At 39.6% G+C, this 26,737-nt stretch overlaps 1 protein-coding gene across 18 annotated transcripts in view; it reads right to left on the bottom strand.

The window, feature by feature from the left end:
* Positions 1 to 26,737, bottom strand: part of LOC124264670 (cell wall protein DAN4-like) — a 184,114-nt gene that overhangs the window by 48,608 nt on the left and 108,769 nt on the right. For 11 of the 18 annotated variants that reach the window (XM_046699408.1, XM_046699405.1, XM_046699411.1 and 8 more), the window contains one exon: positions 2,663 to 2,744. In XM_046699408.1, coding sequence (XP_046555364.1) covers positions 2,663 to 2,744 — 82 coding nt within the window. Of the gene's footprint in view, positions 1 to 2,662; positions 2,751 to 3,757; positions 3,884 to 16,962; positions 17,125 to 17,339; positions 17,655 to 22,969; positions 23,267 to 26,737 lie in introns of all 18 variants that reach the window. The other 7 variants (XM_046699416.1, XM_046699422.1, XM_046699424.1 and 4 more) reach the window with 5 other exon arrangements.

Below are 26,737 nucleotides of genomic sequence, written 5' to 3'. Positions count from 1 at the left end.
CTCTTGGCGCAGATCAAGAGAGTGCCTGGGTTCTCCACCGGGAGTACAGCCCTTCTGACACTCTGGGTAATGCAGAAGGCTGCAGTGTTGGGGAGCCTTCATATTCTCCGGAAAGTTCTTGGTGGGTTAGACTAGGCAGCGTTTCCTGGGAGAAGTCCCATTCGCTGTCTGGGCTGCGTGTAGAGGGGGCAAGGGCCCTGAGCTGATGATGAGCCTTACCAGCCTGACTGTGCCAGGATCACCCGAACCCTCTCTGCTGCATATTATCTTTAATCTGTAAAACATATAATAATAATAATAATAATAATAATAATATGAGGGCTTCCTTTTTGCTGCTCAGGACCAGTCACTTCCCACTCGTAATCGCCTAAATGTGATTCTTAAAGAGAATATTAACATGAAATGTCGACTTTGCGATGAATTCACAGAGACTGTCCAACACCTCGTCAGTGGATGCCCTTCCTTGGCACAAACAGCATATCTTAAACGACATGATGGCATGGCTCGCTGCTTTTACTACCGTCTCCGACATGCCTGTGGCTTTGACTCTGAGGTCCATCCATGGTACGACCCTGAACATGTCCAGGGCGTCATGGAAAATGATGCTTTCAAACTTCTGTGGAATAGGCCCATATACAGCCTCAGAAGAATTCCTGCCAACAAACCTGATCTTGTCCTTTTTGATAAAGCCAATGAATTTATATATATCATTGAATTTTCTGTCCCTTTTGACAGGAATGTGATTGCCAAGATCAAGGAAAAGCATGATAAATATGCGGACCTCGCCTTTGAAATGTCTCGCTTGCATCCCAAGTACACTGTCGTCAGGCTCCCCATTGTTCTCGGTGCCCTTGGTTTGGTACCTCCTGATCTTTGGGCACAGATCAGGAGAGTGCCCGGGTTCTCCACCGGGAGTACAGCTCTTCTGACACTCTGGGTAATGCAGAAGGCTGCAGTGTTGGGGAGCCTTCATATTCTCCGGAAAGCTCTTGGTGGGTTCGACTAGGCAGCGTTTCCTGGGAGAAGTCCCATTCGCTGTCTGGGCTGCGTGTAGAGGGGGCGAGGGCCCTGAGCTGATGATGAGCCTTACCAGCCTGACTGTGCCAGGATCACCCGAACCCTCTCTGCTGCATATTATCTTTAATCTGTAAAACATAATAATGTAAACCAGGTGAAGTCCTTCACCAAGTCTGCCCAGAGTCGGTCTTTTGTGGAGAAGCTTTCTGATAAGCCATTGCATCGTGTGTACATGCAGTGTGTGGAACAGAATAGCAATCCCACAGACTCCTTCGCCTGGATGAAGTCGGCTGGACTTAAATGTGAAACTGAGGGCTTCCTTTTTGCTCCTCAGGACCAGTCACTTCCCACTCGTAATCGCCTAAATGTGATTCTTAAAGAGAATATTAACATGAAATGTCGACTTTGCAATGAATTCACAGAGACTGTCCAACACCTTGTCAGTGGATGCCCTTCCTTGGCACAAACAGCATATCTTAAACGACATGATGGCATGGCTCGCTGCTTTTACTACCGTCTCCGACATGCCTGTGGCTTTGACTCTGAGGTCCATCCATGGTACGACCCTGAACATGTCCAGGGCGTCATGGAAAATGATGCTTTCAAACTTCTGTGGAATAGGCCCATATACAGCCTCAGAAGAATTCCTGCCAACAAACCTGATCTTGTCCTTTTTTGATAAAACCAATGTATTTATATATATCATTGAATTTTCTGTCCCTTTTGACAGGAATGTGATTGCCAAGATCAAGGAAAAGCATGATAAATATGCGGACCTCGCCTTTGAAATGTCTCGCTTGCATCCCAAGTACACTGTCGTCAGGCTCCCCATTGTTCTCGGTGCCCTTGGTTTGGTACCTCCTGATCTTTTGGCACAGATCAGGAGAGTGCCCGGGTTCTCCACCGTGAGTACAGCTCTTCTGACACTCTGGGTAATGCAGAAGGCTGCAGTGTTGGGGAGCCTTCATATTCTCCGGAAAGCTCTTGGTGGGTTCGACTAGGCAGCGTTTCCTGGGAGAAGTCCCATTCGCTGTCTGAGCTGCGTGTAGAGGGGGGCAAGGGCCCTGAGCTGATGATGAGCCTTACCAGCCTGACTGTGCCAGGATCACCCGAACCCTCTCTGCTGCATATTATCTTTAATCTGTAAAACATAATTACCTTAGACTTCTGCGTAAAACAAAATACATGGCTTTAGTAACTTACTGACAGACATTTGATTAAGATCATTTGAATGAACATTTTCTATCAAAAATAAATCCAAGATATTTATACAAAATAACAGTTTTCCTTAGGTTCAACTAACTGGTTGAAATATCCAATTGGGACATTCCTTTCTATATATGGGTGTTGCCCTAACTAATACCTAGTCCAGTGTCTGACATTTGGGATGTCTAACTAATGGGACGTCTAACTAGTGAAACCTTTAACAAATACTTGAAGAGTCTTTTAGATTCTGTTACTCCAAGTCATTATGTTCTATGTCCCTTGATTAATTACCAAGCAGTGATAGCATCAATACTATCACGAAATAACCGCAATTCTCAATAATGGGTTGTCATACTGTTCCTGTTTAACGATACATTATATCCTTATAACAGTGGCACTGTATTTGATATATGCATTAAAGACAACATGAAGTACTTACAAGTATATGACGAGGACTACAATGATGAGCACCAGAATACCACACACCACAGCCAAGGCTGTCACAGTATCCTCACTGTTGCCTGAAACATATGTGAATTGCAATACGTTCAAAAATTCATGGAGTCTTAAGGACGTCAGCTTGCGTATGTTTCAGTTCACTGTTCCAGTATAAAATTAAAGGTCATGATTTGGGAGAATCCTGATTGTGGCCATCGGATGTTGGCTTTGATTATCAGTGCAAAGAATATTAGTGGTATAGCCTGTTCTGTTGGAAACACCGTAGGGACTTCCTCAAGGAATGACCATGACCACACGTACTTTTACATGGCCGCAGCCATCACTTTATTAGCAGGGGACATTACTCTGTCCTTGACATACCACTACTAGGATAACCCTACATAGCCCAATCTTTTACTCCATTAGAATTATTGTATTATAGTATTTAATATTGAGGTGGTTTTCACATTATATTCATAAGAGGCGATGTACGGGATCGGATGGTCAGCCTCGCTGACTTGGTTAACACATGTCACCGTATAGCATTTGCATAGATCGATGCTCATTTTTGTTTACGAATGTATTGTCAGGTTCAGACACGACTATTTATAGATCACCGCTATTTAGCTGGAATATTGCTTAGTGGGTTAAACAACAAACAAACATACCTGACATTCAGAGATTATCATATCTACCAGTGTATGAACACCAAAACGCAGCTGTTCAAATGAACGATATTTGCACATACCTTTCAGAAAGTTGATGTATGATCCTCGTGCAATTCATCTGCATAAGGTTTGCAGTTGGTTCCCCCAAGTTAGGGGAGAAATTCATCTTCGATGTAACCACATGTATATACATAACATAAAGTGAGTGTTTTAAGTGAGTCTAAACTTAAGATGGGTAGTATATGACTAGGTAACAACAGATTACTGTCATTCAGTTATAGTGGTTTGTACTAAAACTCTTCTGGCCAGATGTAGTTCTCACAATACCGACATGAAACTACTAAACTGCATAGAGTGTGTGTAGTTACTAGCGACAGACCAATATCGTGTGTACACACCGTGAATAATACCTAATTGCGTATACTTACTTGTGTCTGTTGTTGAAACTGTTGTTGATACCATCGTTGACGTGGAAGTCAACTGGGTTGCTATATTCCTTGTTGAACGAGTAGTATGTCCACGCGTAGATGTAACGGTCGTAAAGGACGCTGCAACTTGAGAATTTGTTATCAGATGAAGTTCCAAGGAGTGAGTGAGTGAGTTTAGTTTTACGCCGCTTTTAGCAATATTCCAGCAATATCATGGCGGGGGGACACCAGAAATGGACTTAACATATTGTGCCCATGTGGGGAATCGAACCCGAGTTTTCGGCGTGACGAGCGAACGCCTTAACCACTAGGCTACCCCACCGCCCCAGTTCCAAGGAAGGTAGATAATCATGTATATGGCAGTTTTGTTTCTTTCCATTTATGTATAACACGTCACAATTTAATTCTGGACTAACAAAAGTCCAGAAACTCTCCGCACTGTGGTCACTTTCTGACAAGGGATTCGACCAAATTAAACATGCAGTTGTTAGGAAGATATGCCAAGGATGAAAAAATGAAAAAAAAATTAAAAAATCGAAAACTTTAAATTTAAACTCGAAAACTTTAAATTTAAACTCATTTTGACTTAATTCAGCTACTTTAGAGCGATGTTAAAAAATCTCGCCCATGGGCGAAAAACATTTTGGTCCATGGGCGAGGATATTTACTTTTACTCAAAATACATGTTTTTCCTTGTTTTGAAGGTTGTAAATGAATGATTGTATGTTTATAAGTATCATGGCAAAAAAATTAAATTGTTAGGACTAATTTCGACTTATTTAGAGCGTTATTTAAACAATCTCGTCCATGGGCGAAAAGACATTTGGCCCATGGTCGAGAATCTTTACATTTGCTCAAAATACATGTTGTTTTTGTGTTTTGAAGGTAGCAAATGAATGAAAGTACGTTTGTAAGTATCATGATACAATCTTTTGACTTAATTCGGATAATTTAGAGCTCTATAACAAATGTATCGGCCATGGGCTAAAATATTTCTTTTTACTCAAAACTCAGTAATAAATGTCAGTCTACAATGGGCGAAACAGTTTGACCCAGTGGCAAGCTAACTTAGTTTCACAATTAATGTGTTTTGGTTTGCGAAAAAAACACTTAACAAAATTATTTCTACTATTTATGAAAACAGAATGCGAATTGCTTCATTTTATCCTATTGATCAGGGTTGGTTGAAAACAAATGTAATAAAAACATATCACTGATGAAAACGATTTGAGTGTGAGTGAGTTAATATACTCCAATATATCGTTACATCGGCAATATTTCAGCCATATTTTGACTTGAATTAATCAAACATTGATGATGAATAAATGTATAGTATATAACCTGTCGTCAAGGGACAGTGAAATATCCAGAATATCAATCAGATTTAAACCTGGCATTTAATATTTATATAATAGCACTATTTGGACAATACACAAAATGAAAACAGGTTATAGACAGCCAACAACTGAATTAAGATCACCATGGGGACTTACGGTACTTTAGCTACCTGCGAGAACCCTAGAAGGACTTACATGGTCCCTTCATACGTTGGCGATTGTGCACAAATTTAGCCATCACTTAAAAACACAAGTATCTACGGAAGCGTAGTAGGGTCTTACTATCTCCTACGTAGTACTTAATATCTCCTACGTAGGACTTAGTATCTCCTACGTATGACTTAATATCTCCTACGTAGGACTTAGTATCTCCTACGTAGGACTTGCTATCTCCTACGTAGGACTTAATATCTCCTACGTAGGACTTAATATCTCCTACGTAGGACTTAGTATCTCGACTTAAAGCCCCAGACACGCACACAATCTCCTGTTTCACTGTTTCAATCACTGTAAGAGTCTACAGTCATTCGTTTCATTTACCATTAGAGTCTACTATCATGTGTTTCCTTCACTATTAGAGTCATCTGTTCAACTTATTGTTGCACATTAGTACTGTGTTGGACCGACTGTTATACTTTACTGCCTTGCGTTCAGTTTGCTCTAGTATTACGCGTTGCAGTTAGTTCACTGTTATATGTTGCACTTTGTTACACTTTACTATTATGCATTGGATATTTCAGAGGTCGTTGCACATGAATCATAATCTGCGTGTACAGACGTGTTTAAGACTATCGGTGGCAGTGTACGTATCCCCTTATATTTATACAAATAACTATAATGACAATTCTTTGCCTTTTTGAAATTCGTATTGCTTTACGCCGCACTCAACACTTGTCCACCCCAGTCAAGTCAACCTGTAAACAATTACGAATAATTAATTACGGTTGCATCCGATCCAACCTAGCCCCATCAAGACAAGCAACAACTTGCAGAGGTCGTGTTATAACCCGAGTTTCATATCACAACCTCACCCCAACCATCCCACCCACCTCTCTCTCTCTCTCTCTCTATGTGTGTGTGTGTGTGTTTGTGTGTTTGTGTGTGTGAATAGATGTATGTACGATAGATTAAACATAACCATACCCAAACCTCCATAACTGCAATTAGAACAGGGTCCACGTCACCCTAACGTAATACACACACAATAACACTGTATAGTAACACTGCGTTAGTGTCATGAATATTCACTGACTCACATTTCGACATCTAACGTCCTGCATAGCCAAACATTTCTCAACTTAATAACCATCCTTAAAAAGGATTTATTAAGTACTACGTAGGAGATAGTATGCCCTACGTAGGAGAGAGTATGCCCTACGTAGGAGATACTAAGTCCTACGTAGGAGATACTAAGTCCTACGTAGGAGATTCTAAGTCCTACGTAGGCGATACTAAGTCCTACGTAGGAGATACTAAGCCCTACGTAGGAGATAGTGACCCCCAAAAATTTTTTCACCGTGGCCCTACTACGCTTACGAAAGTATCCTACTATTTTAAACCTGGTATATCTTAATTTACTTCAGATGTTTTGAGACTTACATACCCTCTCAAGAAGACGAAACTGTGAAACCCGTGAAGGTGCGGGTTAGAATTGGCCTTCAGTAACCCATACTCATCGTAAGAGGCGACTTACGGGATCGGGTGGTCAGGCTTCTTGGTTGACACATGTCATCGCTTCCCAATTGCGCAGATCGATGATCATGCTGTTGATCACTGGATTGTCTGGTCCAGGCCCGATTATTTACAGACCGCCGCCATATAGTTGGAATATTGCTGGGTGCGGCGTGAAACTAAACTCACTCATCCAATTGCGCAGATCGATGCTCATGCTGTTGATCACTGGATTGTCTGGTCCAGACTCGATTATTTACAGACCTCCGCCATATAGCTGGAATATTGCTGAGAGCGGCGTAAAACTAAACTCACTCGCTCCAAACTGTGAAAAAAAGGAACACCTCCAGCCACCAACAATGTCAACAAGAACATAATGGAGTCCCTGCTTCAATACATCTTCAAGACTAAACGAATTGATAAATTATTCTAGACCAATATCTGTACACAAATAATGAAATGTAACTGTAACTTCAAGGTTCCTAAGCTCGTACAATCCACAATTATTCACCTCATGTAAGAATGTCTATCTCTGATTGATTCACGTGACCTTGAACAAATTACCATGTATGCCGGTCGTACACTGCTTGGGTGGTGTAGTACAAATCATCAGGCAGAATATATCATTTATACCCCGCCCCATGGAAAAAAAACATGCATCCACAGCAGGCAGTGGACCGTGAAGCAGTGGTTCAAATCGACTGGTCAGTTCCATGTTAGTGAAATATATGATTGAATGTCAGCTTGTTTTGATGCTATATTTACATGAAGAGAGATTAAAGATATTTTTACCTAAGTTTATGTATTTATGTGGTTTTATAAAAATCTTTCTATGATGTATATTTTGACCCTCTAGATACATGTAATAGTGTCTCATAAGCCTGTTAAGGTTGGGTGTATGTAAAATTCTTTAAGGGTCACCTGCAACGTAAAACACAATTTTGCAGATTCTGATACCTTTCGGTATGGACTTACCGAAACAAAGCGTCAAAAATGCAAATTCAACTTATAAAGTTGAACAATAACGCGATGAAAAAAACCGCGCGAAATCGGAGTTCAAACGATTCACTAATTTTCCCCAGACTTTTCTGGGGAATACGGGTTTCAACAGCTGGGCTGCGCTCATAGCACGTGCGCAGTGAAATAGGTTGGCGCAACTTGGAAGCGGGCTGTCTGGTGAATACTCGGTGAAGGCTTTGGTGTGAGCTATTTTCATAATGTTTTGTTGATATCTCACAGGCGCGAGCTTTTTATATGTAATGACAGTAAATAAACTGTTTATATAATTTCATTTGTCTATTTCACCACACGTTCTTCTTACCGAGTCACTTTCTCAGTTCGATACTTAAAAGCAATGTCATTATTTAGCGTTGACAGAACTTCTAACAGTGATATAGATATGTCGCTGTCACAGACAAAGCTCAATGTCTTGTTTTATTGACACCTGTGTGTCTGCCTGCCTGTCTGCTAATGACAATATTCAATACACAACTGCGATCACTGACCACATGCAATTTGAACTTAACACCAATCAGGCTATACACCATAAACAAAACGCATTGATTTATGGCCCGAGTTCGGTCTCTGTCACATTATGTAATTACACAGACAGGCAGGTGTGATACTTGTACACATGACATATTATGATGTCTGTTGATTGCAAAATGTTATACACAAAAAATGAGCATGTATTTACAAAACCCAACATCTCTATATATACACACACAATGAGCCGTGAAGGCGGCATCTGCTAATGAACCAGCCGTTACACTTGAGTGCACACCCACCCGCTCTGACTGGGTTCGGTATCCCGGCTGCTTCGTTTCGAGGGAGGTAAACCCAAGTACAAAATATTGCACTTTCGATTTGCGATTATACGCTTATAATTTTGTTTATTTGTTTTTTCATAACCAGCAATGCATATTATATGTCATGAAGAAGTGATAATTGTGTTTTAATTATGTTTGATTTTTTGGTTGCATGTGACACTCGTTAAGATAAATTATGTGTACTATTGTGATGCGGGGTATATGGGGATTTTTGCGTCCCGTTTTATCCACGTAGCCGAAGGCGTCAGCGACAGTTTGCTACTACTTATGATAGGAATTAATTTGACGTTTTTGTGTATCCAGTTCTCGTGTATTCTGTTATATTACATATGTACTGGTGATGTATTAATAAAAGCAATGTTTTGCTTGTTTACCAAACCAGATTGTCTGAGAATATAAATATGTTTAAACCATATGTTGAAATACAATATGGCATTTCCAAGTTTGACGCATCCATGGTAGAAATGATGTCAAATGAGAAAATCGGAGCAGTGGGCCATGACACGGCTAGAGAATATAGGTTTCACATTGGCAACCTCTTGTGCTGTCTTATCTCTTATCTCGTATAAACCTCAACCCACCCACAATATAGTTATGCGCCTTTCCTTTCAGACCACAATGAGGTGATTTAATGCCGATTGAATGGCCTTATCTTGTCAAGTGGCATTTCTGTACATAGGTTACACTTTTAATGTGGTGTTCAGGATAAACATGTGACACGGAGACAGGCACGCACGCACGCACGCACACAAACACACACGATGACACAGAAACTCTCTCAGTCACACACACACTCTCTTTCGGACACACTCCCTCGCACACGCTCTCTCAGATATATATATATATATATATATATATAGAGAGAGAGAGAGAGAGAGAGAGAGAGAGAGAGAGAGAGAGAGAGAGAGAGAGAGAGAGAGAGAGAGAGACTCACTCACCCTTTACATTCGGTTACAGCGTTTAATATGTACTTGATTGTGACATTGTACTTTTTGCATGAAATTCAAAACCTCTTACTTTTCTGTGTCATATTGTTTCGTCAAACGTTATCATAGTATTGCGCGGAAATCTAAAATAGAATATTGATGTTATGTCATAAATGGTGTCTTTTAAATATATTTCAGCAGAGGTTATCAGTATTTAGATGTGTGCTGTATTGCATGCAATTCTTAGCATTCTGCCAATGCGCTACTTAATGGGCGGTTGAGTAGCCTTGTGGTTAAAGCGTTTGCACGTCACACCGAAGACCCGGGTTCGATTCCCGGGTACAATGTGTGAAGCCCATTGTGCTATTGTTGGAGTATTGCTAAAACCGACGTAAAACCATACTCACTCACTATACAATACTTTAGATACTAACATTGCCACCCAACTCCACAATCTCACAAGGAAACTCTGTGTGTCGAGACAAATCAACAATTTGACGAAATGATTTGAATGAAAATGCCCAGACGTTTACCCTTTTGGTGAATTCAGGATAAATGTGACAAATTATATGTTGGCTGTTTCTTACAAAGAGAGTGGATTTCATTCAAAGTTGTAATCTGAAACGTATTCCGTACAAAGGTAGTACAGTCATTGTGAGCTGGTCCACGGCGACACACCAGCTCTATTGAACCTTGACAAAACACATTTTAACGTGGTTAAACAGAATTGCTTTCCCACAGAGAACGTGGATTATCTATTTTTGTTCCTGACGTGTTTTGTGCAGAGCAGACAGACAGATTTTTCAACGTTGTTCAAAGCATTATATCTATATGAAGGCATACTTTACGCTCCGACATGTTGTCATGCTGAACTGCACCCAAACATGAAAAATCCTTTTGCTGCAAAATTAAATAACATAAATGACTCATTTATAATAACATGTAACTCAAGAAAGGAAGAACACAAATACGAAAGTATATATTGTATGTATTCTACACATGGTTCAGGTTTGTTATTTTTAATGATTGATGAGGGTAGAAAAACCTTTATTGTCCTTTATGTAACGTTGGAATAGAAAATGAAATTCATTTTACACTGTTATCAGGAATTAAGGCAGAAATATATACCAGACCATTTACTAGCAAAACAACCCCTGTATGCATTTATATCTATATACTCCCCCAAAAAAAAAAAAAAAAAACAAAACAAAAACACAAGAAAACAACAACAACAACAGCAAAAACAAAAAAACAAAAAAAAACAGACATTGGTACAAATCCAGGGAGAGACATTCTACACCAGTTACATTCATTCAATTAAGCATCTTCTCGAGAAGTTTGTGAAACTCGGGTGGGATTTATGCTTGAAATATACGGGACAAAATAAGTAAGGGATATTAGTATTTTTATGATTGATATTTTATCAGTGTGTCAATGAATATATAGATCGTTATTCATAATTTCAAAATTTATATATATCCTTCACTATTGTTGTCCAGTATATTAAGTAACCGATGCAGTCAACCGCACTAAAACTCAGAACGTTTCAGCCCCCGACTACACAAATATGTGAGCTGTTATGCTCATGTAAGGAACAAATGCTTTCAGTATTCTTAAGAAATATAGCTCTGAATAGACACGGCACGGTTACAACCCTCAGTAGACTTGGTGCAAACTGTTTGTATTGATACTTCTGATTGTCTTACACAGATTTCACGTCCAGAAATGTGTCAACAGCTATGAACATTCCCTATCGCCACCCAAGACATACAGAGGGATGTTGTATAGATACATTCAATTTGTCAATCCCACTACATGTACTTGTCAAAACTGAAATACAATATGAACATGCACACAATAGCTAAATTGAAAGGCACATCTTGCCAAACAAGGTTTTCAAGAGCATATACACATAAATGTCAGTGTCTTTTACAGACTAATATGTGCACGTCTTGAGAAAGGTCAAAGTTCCTATTCCTATCTCAGTAAACAGGGTTGTTCAATCACACACATATACACACCAATTTTGCATGACAAATAAGTTAATGCACAAAAGAGAATTTAACAAAAGGTTGAAATTCAAGATTATTCATGTGCATATCTTGGTATATAAGGTTTTGCAATGCATCACTGCCGAAATGCCAACAGGCGAAGGCGACCTCCAAAGCACCTAACCACCATCGCCAATGTAAACAACAATATATTTACACCCTAATTTCACATGACAAAGAAAGTTTATACACATAACAAAAATCTTGGTCCTGATAGAGTGAGTAATCCCAAACAGAATTCCAATTGGTCAGCTCGACACCTTATAAAACAATCAATTCGAGATTTCCTTAGAATGTGCGATATTTGGCTGCGCGTTATGCGCAGTCAGTCAGTTTCAACAAAACACCCTAAGAGCACCTGTACATCTCACACCTTGCCCAGTGTGATCAATAGATTTGTATATATGGAAAGCAAAATATACTTGAAAGTCGTGGCTGTTCGTATGACAATGCAATATCCGTTGAGACCATGATAATTTGAACAACGGAGAAAGTTATATGGATATACAACTTCTTTATTATAATGTAAGCGGCGTTTCGGCGGTGTACCCCCAGCAGGCAGCAGGGGGTTACCTGGGATAAGAGGACACGCATGAATGAGTGTGCAGGGCAGGTTGATCCCTGTGTAATATGGTCCATGGTATTTCGGCTGCCCATAAAATTGTGACTTCATTCATTCATTTATTTCAACATACATATTATCATCATCATCAATCGCATCAACAGTATTATGATATACAACCATTAGGCAATATTAGCACTACCATCAGTAAACATACATTATTACAAAATATCACATTATACACAATATCACAAGCATACATCATTATTCATAGTCCCACAAGGTGAGACACACCGTAAGCAAGTGGAGTCTCGACACCATCTTGCAGCTGTCTATCCTCGCGGTCTAGCCGTTCTTCAAGCTGGCGATACTTGTTCTTCTTAGGTCTCACACAACCACCACCCTGCAACTGCATCAATGTTATTTCTGTGTAGTTCTGTTCTGACTTTATCAGACCGATATGTCAACGAGATAAGTGATGTGTTCAGTTTAAACATAACATCAATCATTAATTTAATCACTCACTCGTATTAGTGTCAGTGCAGGTGAACTGTTCACGAGCTCAGCACAGTGGTAAGGTGAACTGTGTTCACCAGCTCAGGGGTGGTTTCAAAAGTAGAAACAATACTCAAAGATCAATATTTACAACAATGGCGATGTGAACTAGCGTCTACTTCGAAAGGAAAATTTTGCCAAAACGTTAAAGACAATCTATGCTTTGAAAACTACCTCTTCCTTCCCAAATCTATACATAATCCAATTCTTAGATTTAAGTTATCAAATCACAATTTACCGATACAAACAGGACGCTGGTACAACACTCTTAGAAAATGACTTTGATGTTCTCCGTCTGTTGACGACGGTGTTAATGTATATTCTAACTACGGGAATAAGACACTAGATTTTTGAAAATCTAGCTACCAAATGTAAAAACGAATTGTGATTAACTCAACTTCACTCTATTATCCGCCACGGTGTATATTTTATGGATATTTTCAGGAAATAGGACACGTGTACCAGAATGTGAGTGAATTTGCCAGTTATGGCAAATGCACTGGGAACTTATACTTGAAAGTTTTCCCTACCTTTCGTTGTGGAAGATACCTTTGTATAAGTGGATATATGTTCATAGTGAAAAATAGGAAAATGGATCTCGTGAAAATGCATGCAGAAAGACTGCATACAGATCAACACTCTCAACTGTCTTAACGACATAGATTCTAAAATACCAAGAGACCACAACCACGGACCTGTACACAACGAAGTCAAGGTAAATCTCTTCGGTTGTAGCAAAAATATTGACAATTAAAAGCAATCTCAATCTTGAATATATTGTGTCAGTGGGGGGCGGCCGAAAATGACTTTTGAAAATGACTTAAGACCACATCGAAAAAAATTGTTTGGCGTTGGCAGGAAAATTCCCCCCCTCTCAAAATTCCTGGATCCGCCCATGTGTGTATTCCTCATAGCCTAATGTAAAGATTACATATTAATACTATGGATATTTTAATGTATAGTTTAAACATGTTTTCTTCAAGTAATCATGACGGGATTTGCAAACAAGCATAAACATGCATATCAATGCCGCTCCATAACAATAATACAGTTACATAGATAGTGATGTACACTGTGTACAAAACAATGTGTATAAATCATAATGGAAAGTGTGGGGGTTTGCCCACGATAGAATTTATTCAACAATGAATACTATGACGACATACCGAGTGTCACAGTTTTGATGCTTTTTTTCCTTTGTGAGAAAGTTTGACAAGACCCTGAGTTCCTGAGTGGTGACGTGTGTCGTCCTGGGCAGGAAGTGACAGTGTAATGACTTCTTTCCTTAATTACCCATTTGAGGCTCCCTAATTAACCTTTATTTGTTCTGAAGCAGCATAGACTATCCATTTTATTTGGAAGTGGTTATTGGCGAATAATAGGATTGACAAGACATATTTCAATACAGTTAAAGCTCTCACAATACTGTTTATGTTACAAGAATTACAAAGTAATAATTCATATTCAACAATTTCTTAATTTTGACTGTTCCGACGTGTATGTTTTGATATTATCTGTGCGTACACGCATACCACTGACGAGCCACATTTCGCATGTTGTACGTTAACAAATTAATAAATCAGCTCCTGTACTGAGGCTTAGCTTGCTGTAATTTCTGTTCTGTTTCATGAATCAATGTATCATTGAAGCAGTATGTCAGATACAGTTTCCAACACAAGCTAGTACCTTTGTGTTGTTCTATGAAGCCATATCACATAAAAATGGTAGAACTCTGGATCATTCGCAGATTGTTGCGAAGCGGCATTTTCAGTCATTTTCAGTCATCACTCGATCCTGAACTGGGTCACCAGTGTTATGCCCTTGGTGGTAAAAAACGATGCTTTTTCAGTGCTTCTGTATTCTCAAATCATCTACTATACAATATCACGTCATACTGTAGTTAGGTAACTTGTTCCATGGCATTGCTTCTAATGTTTTAAGTGCCTAGTGACTACATAATTATGATGATGATTATGAGTTTAACGTGGGCTTCTGGCTGTAGCCAATGTCGCCGACGGGGTAGGTGGTTTAAACGTATTTATTTCATGAAAAAGCAACGACAGAATTTTCATCAACTGGACTGGTCAACAAGCTTAAAAGAACTTATATGAAGACCGCTCCAATATACATAGATATATGAAACAGTATCATGACAAGAAAAGATGATATCTAAAATGAATTAGATGGTATGACATGTACCCCGACGGGGTAGGTGGGAGCTAGAGTAATAATTAATATGTTTATAATTAGGGATAAACCACCATACCCCAAAAATGTAAATGATGGGGTGTTAACTTAAGTGAATTTGGAATGAAAACGGCTACAAACATGATAATAAATTAATAAAAAGCCGTGATTATGAAGGGAAAATAAAAAATAATGTAGTCTGATTTAATTAGATGAGAAGAGATGAGAAATAGAACTAAACAGATAGATATAAAATGGGGCTGGTTAGGGGTGCTGTGTGTGTGTTGGGGAAGAAGCATATTGGGAGCTTGTTTTGGAAACAGTGAAGCTGTTTATAATTAAATAATGGGTAAAGAAAGAAAAAGGGGTTAAACAGGGGTGGGGTGAGGGGGTGGTATGGAAGCATTGAGGGGGGCAAGGCAGGCTGAGCGAGTGCAGTAATTGAGAGGCAGTAGTAAGCTTGGTTGAGTGGCCTTGACTGAGGGGCTATGGGCGGCCTTGACCGTGGAGTTTGTTATGGTTGGTGATTGAGAGGTGGCGGGGGTCGGTGGTGGCTGGAGGCGCGCGGACCTCGGAGGAGACAGTAGTTGTTGGGAGGTAAAGTTGGTGTGAAATAATAAAGGAATAGAGAGGCGCGCGGACCTCTGAGAAGACAGGTGGTTGGAGAGAGAGGTGAAGGTATAGATGGCTTGATAGTGAGCTGAAAGTGGATCGAGATTGCTAGGTTGAGAGGTAGGCGCGGACGTCGGAGAGGACAGTCACGCACATATGGTGAATTTGGAGTGACATACCTATCCGTGAAACAATTTAGTAATGAACAAATAGGCGAGAGCTTTCAATACAACTGAAAGTTCATGACAGGTAATTCATGACAGATGGTCGGATTGGGGTGTGCTGATAGTTATAGCCCGGGAAAGCCACTTTTAAGAAAACAAGAGTTGAAAATGGTGTGGTTCAACCGGCAATGGGTATGGTTGAGTGATCGTGTGAATGTGGGTCTCCCGGCAATTATTATGAGCTAATCCATGTTACCGTAAATAATGCAGATTTTATAATATCGCTCTAAATTAGCCGAATTAAGTATAAATGAGCTGAATTTTGTGTCTTGATGCTTATAACATACTTTCATTCATTTACAACCTCCAAAACATGCAAAAACATGTCTTTTGAGTAAAAGTAAACATTCTCGCCCATTGGCCAAAATGTTTTTCGCCAATGTGCGAGATTTTTTAATATGGCTCTAAATTAGCCGAATTAAGTCAAAATGAGTTGAAATTTGTGTCATGATACTCATAAACACACACTCATTCATTTACAACCGTCAAAACACGGAAAACATGTATTTTGAGTAAAAATAAATATTCTCGCCCATGGGCCAAAATGTTTTCCGCCCATGGGCGAGATATTTTAACATCGCTCTAAATTAGCTGAATTAAGTCAAAATGAGTTGAAATTTGTGTCATGATGCTTATAAACACACACTCGTTCATTTACAACCACCAAAACATGGAAAAACATGTATTTTGAGTAAAAGTAAATATTCTCGCCCATGGGCCAACATATTTTTCGCCCATGGGCGAGATTTTTTCATATGACATGAATTCTGAGCGAAATTAAACATGAGCGAGCGAGTTTAAATTTTGAGTTTTCGAAAACAACGTTTTTCATTTTTTCATCCTTAGCATTTATTCATAACAACTGCATGTTTTATTTGGTCGAATCCCTTGTCAGAAAGTGCCCACAGTGCGGAGAGTTTCTGGACTTTTGTGAGTCCAGAATTAAATTGTGACGTGTTGTATTATCTTTTCGAGGACATTTTTAAATGTGTTAAATGAACTGGTGCATCCCTGCATGAAAAGGTGTAGATACATTATTTAGGCTACTTTAAATGCATTGATGATGCTCCGCAGTGAAAACATGCTCAAATAGCGGTCGACCACACAAGTTAATGAACCATGCCCTTCAGAGATGTTCACACTCACACAGGCAAAAACAGTACAACTGCATGTATGGGGGCAAATATCTCTGCAAGCAGCTGAAAACATTTGAAGTATAACGAGGGCCATTAAACGCCAGAGTACACTCACCAATAGATGTAGATTGTACACGTGTCGTTGTTTCAGTTGTTGGTGTGTCCGAAGTACTTGGACCTGATGCACTCTGTGAACGTGGCGGCTGATGTGATGACGTAGGTGTGGTTGATGCATCCAGTATTTCTCTGCTGATCGTTATGTTCATTCGGCCTGAACCTATGAACAAGTTAATGTTACAACAGTCTCTAAGTCCGAGTTACGTGTTTACCGTTAAGAGATACGATTTCTGCAAGTGGTGGGAAATCAGCAGAAAATAGAGCCACGAAAGGCCATATGTAATTCAGTTAAGGAGGAATAGGACGCAAAATACATTACTGTGAATACAGTACGCTAAATATGATTTTGGCATCAGTGTATTAATTGATTGCTACCTGCAACACGTATCCATACATTTGATCCATCCTGATCATGGTTATCGTAGACTATAACTATTTCGGCAGCTGTTCCAGGTAATACCCTGTTGTACTGGTTCACGTTCACGTTTGTCCAGAGTTGTCTCCCGTCACCTGAGATGTTAAGCATCCCTGACTTCATCCGCTCCTCTACCAATGTTACTTGTAAAGTCTGCCCTGTGATCCTAACAACACAGCTGCTGTTCACACCGACACTGTCAGGGAAGCCGGGAGAATGGAGGTACACCGACCCGTTTACTGTTGTTGTGACTGGACTACACATGTTCATACTACCTGAAACACAATGCATATGACAAGTAGGAGAAGGTTTGTATTGGGTTTCAAATTTGAGACATATGTTATGGGTCACATAAGAGAAGAGAGAATTGCTCACACGCATGTTCGAATTTGCTTTTGCTTCATGTTGATCAAGGTTGCTATGAGAGGGAACTAGCAGCTCAAATTCAAGAACCAACGCTCATAAATTACTGTCAATGTTACTGATATGTATTGTTACCAGGATTAGGATGTTCTGTCCTACTGGCGACACTAAGGTCAAAATCTAAATTACAGTTGGCATGAACTTCAAAGACAGTCAAAGTAAAAACAAATTATTTAAAATTCGCATATGAATTAGTAGTTGACAGCTTCCTGATGACAAAGTTTTGGTTTTTTTTGTGTTTGTTTGTTTTGTTGTTGTTCTTTTCATATTTCATGGTACAGGGAAACATGTATTGATAAGTTTCATAATAATACAATCACATTATGGTATATGTATACATGTATACATATGACTTGACTTGACTGAAAATGTACAATTGGCAGGATTATTTTCCAAGTAATAAATGTAAAGTTGACAAATATTGAAAAAACAATCGCTCAGTTCCCGTTCATAGGTAAACATATCTTGACATGTCATAGTGACGGACTATTTCATTTTTTTAAATATTTTAACTTTGGTCTGAAACTATTTATGCTGCATCTATAGATGTACTGTTTGACTACTGAAATGATTTCATTAATAGGATTATTGTTCTTTCCCTTCATTCCCAATATAACGATTTTATTTGTAAATTCCAGTTGTAACTGTACTGAGTTCAACCATGATTCTATTTCTTTTCATAATTTAAAAACAGATTCACATTCCCACAACATATGGTTGATAGTGTCTCTTTCTGGTTCACAAAATGGACATATTGGTGAAACTGTGTATCCAGTTTTATAAAGTAATGGCCTTGTTGGGAGAATATTGTGAATAATTCTATAGTGCATCCATTTCAAGTGTATGCTTCGCGTACATTTATTTGCAATAACGTTAAGACATTTCCGGTCATTTCCAGAAAAACCACTCTGTAGAACTCATTTTAAAAAGCTTGGCAACCGAACAAATTTTGAATTCAAGAGGGAGGCGTATAGTTTTTTTACTCCAAATTATGGTGTCAGTTTTTGAAACATTAAAAGGATAGATGGGTTCGCATCATTTCTTTTTAAATTTCTTTATATTCAGTGTTCGAGCATTTGTTATAATGGCTCTTTTCATCGATTCATACGTTAAAACATTTAGATTTTATTGAAAAAGTATCAAGAGTGCATTATTGCATTTTGTATAAAGTAACTATCCGTTAGAAAAATTAGAGTCCTGATATTAAATTGACTGGTGTAGAGAAACGTCCATTTGAGGTCATGACCGCTTATTCTTTTAAATGCATTTTAGTTTTTGTGAAGATATACTGACCAGCATTGAAAACGCACCAGTCCATATTTTCATCAAGATGGATTTCTGCATGACAATTGCCAATGAATAAGACTAACATGAAGTCATAGGGCATGTCCAGTTGAAAAAATGTTTTGGAAACGAGTTCCTGTTCACAATATGAATCTTAACTCCAAAACGCAACAACATGCATCCACGCCATGGAAAAATTGAATTTCGTTCTGAAATTATGCTGACTGTGACCTTAAAAGCAGGTGTATGAGAATCGATTCTCATTGCTTTACTAACGATTGTGAAACGAGGACAGAGATGCCGGGGATAACACCTCAGGAAAGAGAATGTGCACTAGGCATGATTCAGGCTGGCACCAGCAGCAGGGATATTGCTCGACGAATTGGATGTAGCTACTCCACCATCGTTAGGCTTCATAGCAGACAGGCAGCATCCGTGACCTTCAACGACCTTGGCAACAACGTGTCACGACGCCCCGTCAAAATCGCCATATTGTCCATGACCATGTCCGTGATCGAACGCTGCCGGTTGCCAGGGCTGCTGCACTAGTTCAAGGTCGACGTGGGATCACCGGGCAACACCGTCTACACGCTGCCGGGCTCCATGCCCGACGTTATTACATTGGACCAATTCTGACTGACAGACACCGTAATGAGCGTATACAATGTGCTAAAAGACATGTTCAATGGAGGTTAAAACAATGGCATGGTGTAGTATTCACTGACGAGTCACGTTTGCACCAACGTAATGCTGACGGCCGATTATGTGTTTGGCGTAGACGTGGTGAACGTTATGCTGATGAGTGTGTGGTTCAGACAGACCGTTGGGGTGGTGGGAGTGTCGTGGTCTGGGATGGCATAAGTTACAATCGCAGAACTGCCTTCATGTCTGTCAAGGAGAAAGTTAATGCCCCTTACTACCGTGACCATATTTTCAGAATTACGTCGTGCCATTCGTCAATCACCACCAAGATGTCCATACTTTTCAATAGGACAACGCACGGGCATACACAGCTAGTCTTTCCATGCAGTATCTGGCCCAGCAACACATCCTGGTAATTCATTGGCGAGCACTGTCCCCATATTTATCCTCTTTTGTGCACTTGTGAGACGAAATTGGTCAACGTCTTTCTCGGCGACAACAGATGCGAAGCATCCGGGAACTTGAGGCTGCACTTCTGAAGGAGTTGAATGCCAGCCCTCAGAACACTATTCTTACGCTTGTTGACTGAATGAGGAGACGTTGCACTGCATGTGTTAATGCAAACAGCGGTCACACGCAATATTGACTTTTCGATTTGACCCCACATGTGTTTGATCCTTTCTGACTGTGAAACAACTAAATGAATGAGCGTTTTCTCTGTGTTGTTGTTTTTGTCAGTCGTCCACTGTTATCATCCACTAAATAAACTATCAATTGCTTACGTGTGCTTAAGTAATCTCAACTTGTGTAAGTGGTGCGTTTTCAATGCTAGTGAGTATATATTTTTTCTAATATTTGGAGTTTTTATACCCCCTGCTCTGGGTCATCATTAAATCTCTCTTTATCTTATCAGGTTTGTTTTTCCAGATGAAATTAAAACTCTTATTTTGCAGTCTTTCCCTGACACATTTTTCAGGATTTGGTAGAGATGAGAATAGATGGTTAAGCTTAGGTAATAGAAGTGATTTAGTATTTCTTCCCTGTTTTGCGAGATCGATAACTTTCCATTTTTATACCCACAGTTTAATGAATTAAGAAGAAATTCTGAGGTAAAACCACCCGATCCTGTTCGTCGCCTCTTATGACAACGTAACACATGTTATAATTTGGACAGATTCCAGTACAGATTCTAGTACTTTTGTTAGGTTGAGTCCCATCCCAGATTCGAACCCACACTCTCTGAGTCAAGCACTTAATCGGCAGCACACAAAGTCAGCCCACTCAGCCACCACGGCTTCCAAAACTTGTAGTCTAGAGCACGGACTTTGTGTACCCCTCTGACAAGTGTAAATAGGCACGGCTCCATCAACCGACAGCTTTGAATACACAATGACATTAAAAAGTGCTCAAATGGTACACATGTACTAGAATCTGAGTGTACTTCACTGAGAAAGTGCAATCCCAAATGTAGCATGTCTTACTTTTGACACATGGTATTGTGTATTCATTATGATGACAAGCATGGGTTGCTTATAGAGCAATGGTATTCGGTGTCAAAAATTGAAAGACGTCTACCGGAGGTATAGCTAGATGAATCTTTGGAAAGCTCTGAATCTCTAGTTGAAAGTGTCAGGCAACATGTCATTTTGGGTTGTTTCCATGGTAACCATACGATTTTAGAAAGACCGCTTCTGCTATATATATATGACTAAGTCATCACAATTTACCTATATTTAGTCAACGCTCTGAATGTTTCTGATACCACAAGCATTGCTTCTTCAATACATGTAACACGTCAAGGGCACAGGTCAAGGTCACAACAGTCGAATTGTAACTGTTTTTGCTCAGAAGTCAATATAATTAATGTTGCATTTTTCTCAACTGATGCGTGCATTATACGTACAGGACCATGCATTTCGTATCGTAAGAAACGATAGAATGAACTTTCTGAAAATGTAAATTATAGAAAGCATGCCCTTTAAGGCGTCTCCATGGTTACTATAATTTTATGTACTTTTTGTTTCATTTTCCTTCGCCGAATCTCCATCCACAAGAAGTAGGAAGTGGCAAATCTGGTTGACTAACACGGCTGTGACACCATACAAAAGTCGATATTCATAAAAGGTCAATAATATTCAAGCCTGGTAGCGTTCTGTAATTATCAGTATATTGTGAGCTTAGCTTACAATAACATGAGTGCTGTGTATGAGGTGAGATGACATGCACGTCGAGACCAAATGTGTGAGAATGACAAACACCTAACGTGACAATCAAAGCCTTGATAGAAAACGCAGTATACCATGGTCCGCAATATGGTAAAGAGCTAGTGATCAAAAGTTACGGAAACAGTAACACAATGCATAAATGACTACTGGGTTTGAATATTGACTCATACATGTAGGTAAAATGAATCATGGACTGACATTATTAAGATCATTCCTTGTTGATGTTGTCAGTTTGATGTAGTACTTAGTATGGGTTAAATCACGAGGACCTGGTGTCTAATCGCTGAAATGGTTTTCGACCTCGACGTAAGTTATGCGAGATCCACGTTAAGTATGTTCCTTGAGTCTTTCACAGGTGCTTCTTGTTCTTTGGCATCTCGACTTCTGAAATGCATGTGCATATTCCAAGACAACGAAATGATCCACCTGGGACCAGCTCGAGCATATATATGCTTCACCGAGACAAGTACTAGCATCGCCTTCATCGACAGGGTTTGTTTCTATATTTTCGTGTCACACATGCGCATAATCCAGACAATAACATGACACGTACCAAATCAACCAAATATTTCATAAATGGGGACATTATTAGTAAATAAATAATTCTGGTTACTTTCATAAAGATTTGTTCATGTCGACGAAGATATCGTTCGTAAGCCCACTGGCGACACACGTTTTTCGCTAAAAGATTGCACTTGATGAGGGGAAGAAATACCGTCATTCCTAAGTTGTGTCTTACTGACAGTCAGGTCATGTCCCGTCAACGACCAAAGTTTCCTTTGATACAGTAGTTCTTTACTTCAGCACTGATCAGCATCGGTAATACTGCAGTTGCTATCCGGCTGTGCATCCAGCATCTACACATTCGTTTATGACGTTCATGGTAAATATTTACAATAATATGTCTATAATGGACTCAGTGGCTGATATTAAAGAAATCAGTGTTTATACCTAGATCTACTACAGGTTTGTCCAATGATCACCTTTGATACAGGTATACCATATTGAAGTCTCACCTTTGATACAGTTGTACTTTACTTCAACAACAGCAGCGGTAATATTACAGTTGTTGATGGTCTGTACCTGCATGGCTTCAGAACATGACTGTTTCCCATTACAGTTGACGACCAGGCCAGACTGGCTGCTGTCGAGTTTCTTACTACACGACTCAGCAGATTTCAGACGACATGTCGCTGCATCTCCATCCCCATACACCTCGTGCAAGACTTGTATCCATTCACCGCCAGAACACTGAAGCTGTACTGCAAAGACTTTTGTCAAATCCTCTACACACCTGTTTCCAGTCCTGACACCTTTGAATATATTGAAACTCGTTCAGTCAAACATACTTGACAAAATATACTTGAATATATTGGTCCAATTGACGGTAAAACCATATTTGTTTTGAAATATTAGAGAAGTTTTGAAGCAAAGATGTAGTTTCATCTTTAAGGCATGAAACTCTGTGTGACTCAAATAAGACATAATATATATAACATTATAATGTTTTAATATATTGTATGAAACGGTTCATGTACAGTATCCTTCAATTCACAAAACTAGTGCGTATATATGCTGATAGATAAACAATGCATATTTCACATTGCTTTAACGCTGCAGAAAGGTGTAATGTTGTCTTAAATGTGATCAACTATCAGTGTGTATTTGTACACAGTCTGAGTCTAAGTCTGATTTGGAGGTGTCTCAAAGGTATGTATCATACCACAGGTAATGTTTAAAATGGCTTGTGAGCTTTAAAATCCAGTGGCATGAAAGGCTTCTGACATTTGCGCGTCAGTCACAACAAATCACGCGTACATAATGCGATATAAAATCATACGGCAACCGGAATTATGATGAAATAATCACATTACACCTACTGAAATACAGATACAAAGACACGTTTGTCTGTACCATTACTCACCATATACAACCGAGAAGAAATGTAGACAGATCACAAACACCCTTTCAACATGCATGGCTCTTAGATCTCAGTCATCAGGAGTTCAATGCGTGCTTTCTGTACGTCCGTGGATACAGAACATGTCGTCTCTATTCAGGCATGCCGTTAAACTGTTAGATTCCTATTCAATATGTAGCAGTTTTCCTCGTTGAAATTCACGCACATCCACCATCTAACGCACAGGAAATTTAAACAACATTCGCCAATTTATGACTAGACTGCTTGTATATATTCACGCTGTCAGGTCGTCTTCATCTATGTTCGTACCTGTGAATCCATTAGGTACTCCAAAACATAAACCTACTGTCGTATCTATATCACATAGGCAAACAGTAGACTCTATGTAAGTGGATGTGTTAAATAGTCTGAACAAACCCAAAGAAGTTACTGTTTTAACCAGCACGATGAAATGACGAACCGACTAACGTCAACAGATCGCTAGGTGTTACTGATGGTTAAATGCACGAGTAAACGTCCCTCGAGGACGACCAGGTCTCAGGTATGAACAGGGAAGTGAAATGAGTATGTTGTGACTATACATATAGAGCATGCTGTGAGTTGCGCGGGTCTATCTTGCCCCAACACACAACGTCACAATCGATTATGTTTGTTTGCTTCGTGATTCAACGAGTTTTTCGTTTGGATTTGGACAGTAGTGGGGTGGCTGGTGGTGATGGGGCGTGATCTGCTTACGCCAGTGAAGTGGGTTTTGTTAAATCATAAGTGTATTTCGGTATTTCAAGTGATGCAGACAATCTTCCAACTGCAATTGAAGCTTTGTTAAAAGAGAGAGTTATCTTCCTTCAAGTGTCTCATAAATACCACTCTATCATATACACAATGCAATTGAATTATGCGGACATTGGCCAAATGGGAAAGCTGGCAGTCTATTTAAGAAGGGGATATAGAGAAACAATAGTAGTGTTGCATCAAACACCCGTAACTTTGTTAGCTTATGACACACAAATAGGAATATTAAGAAACAAAGGAAGTAAAGTTTCTAAGATAAACTGCCATGGTTAGAATGAGAGATATGGTTCAGAGAACAGACAAGCGGTGTGTCTACTTCTACTGTAGTGTTCAGAAAGTGCAGATTTGCCGTTAATATTAAAGACTCGGCCATTTGTTTTGTGTGATTTTATTTTGTCTGTACCGATCACACGCATCAAGAGCTGTATTTACACTGTTTTATCATCCGGTTTACGCCTGAAATGAAGACATCATATTATATTTGGATAATTTCTTTTGTATAAAGGCAGTAATACATGAGTTGCATGTCAGTAAAGTAATCGATAAGGTTTCTCTTCGCACTTGGACTATATATAAATATAGACATGAGCTATACAGAACATCAACGTTTTCAGGTAAAATATGCTCGATCGAAGACGTTTGCACTTGAAATACTGTTACAGATTATACTTCTTAGAGCTTAGAAAGGCATCTTTCACTAACAGATCTTCCATTTTCAAAGCAATATTTGCACAGTCGTTCAGTGTATGGTATCGTCAGCATTTTGGGGGTACGAGATAAAGTCTGACAAAAAGCCATTGTAAAGCTTTATTTATCAAATAAAGCTTTTATCAGGCCCTAATCTCTTTCCGCTAGTGTGCATATCACTTTTGAATCCCCAGCCAACTTCCTGGTCACTATGACCGCGAGCCAACACTTTCCTGGTCACTCGGCTATGTTGATCTCAGCGAAACAATTTAATGTGAATCTCCTATGATTTCTTTGGTTTTCGTAATGAAAGCTTGTTGGGCTTGTTGTATCCCTTGTTCTATGAACTGTTTTTTCTCGTCCTCGCTGATGACAGTGTTTTTACGAGACTTGGTTTGAATCTCTTGTTTCATTCTGTGATATTTTGCGAGTTCAGAGAGCACCAAACGAAATTCTTCTTCTGAGATTTTATTGTCAGTGAGTGAGGTGGAAATATGGTGTAACTTTGCTTCGGACAGAATTCTGATTTCGTCGTGTTTCAATGCAAATTTAAACACCAACCCCACCAACCCTGACACTCCAGCTCTTATTACAATACCCAGCACTATGGGTGCGGCTACGATGGTGGTCAACAAACCGACACCTACTGCTCCTAATTCCATGCTGGTTGCCATAAGGGCATTCTCTTCCCACAGAGGTTACTCCTGTCATATCTTCCTACGTAACCTCTGTTCTAATACGGCCCTTTCATGGTGTGAGCGTTCAAGACTCGTGATTGGAGGCAATCAGATTCAGTTGTGCAATCAGCGACGTTGTTTCAATAATGATCATTCGCAAGGCCTCGGTAATTTCCGTATGCTTCGAGAAAACTAAACTTCTTTCCCTGCGCGATGCGCAAACGTTTCTTCTAGACAGAACTCAGTCATGTTATGGCGGATCAGTGGCCTCTCCATCGCCCTCGTTGACAACGGGAAAGCTAGCCATTAAACGTATTGCGTGTAACATCAACACAAGTCCCCGGCAGATGTGGGATATTTGTGGCCCCACATTTGCTCGTGTTAGTCAAGTTAAATCTAAGTCGATGTAACACGTGTTCTGATTGGATAGAAAGAAGGGAGATAATTCGTGTTGCGATCTTTTCCCGCTAGGGGATTTTACGAGAACCGGGAAATATGGCCGTATTAGAACAGAGGTTCGTAGGAAGATATGACAATAAGGGTGGTATCAGCCCCATCCACGAAATTGAAAGCTTTATGGTATTTCTTACTTAATGACGCCCGTATATCACGATCTTGTTCTAGTTGGCGTGTTACGTCACACATCTGCCTCAACCGAAATCCGTCTACGGTTTCCAGTGTTTTCGCTACTTCTTCTACGACTGGGT

Source organism: Haliotis rubra, unplaced genomic scaffold, assembly GCF_003918875.1.
Source record: "Haliotis rubra isolate DU_JTF1 unplaced genomic scaffold, ASM391887v1 Scf936, whole genome shotgun sequence".
Taxonomy (NCBI): domain Eukaryota; kingdom Metazoa; phylum Mollusca; class Gastropoda; order Lepetellida; family Haliotidae; genus Haliotis; species Haliotis rubra.
Note: the sequence above shows the minus strand (reverse complement) of the source record. Positions and strands in the feature narration are given on the sequence as shown.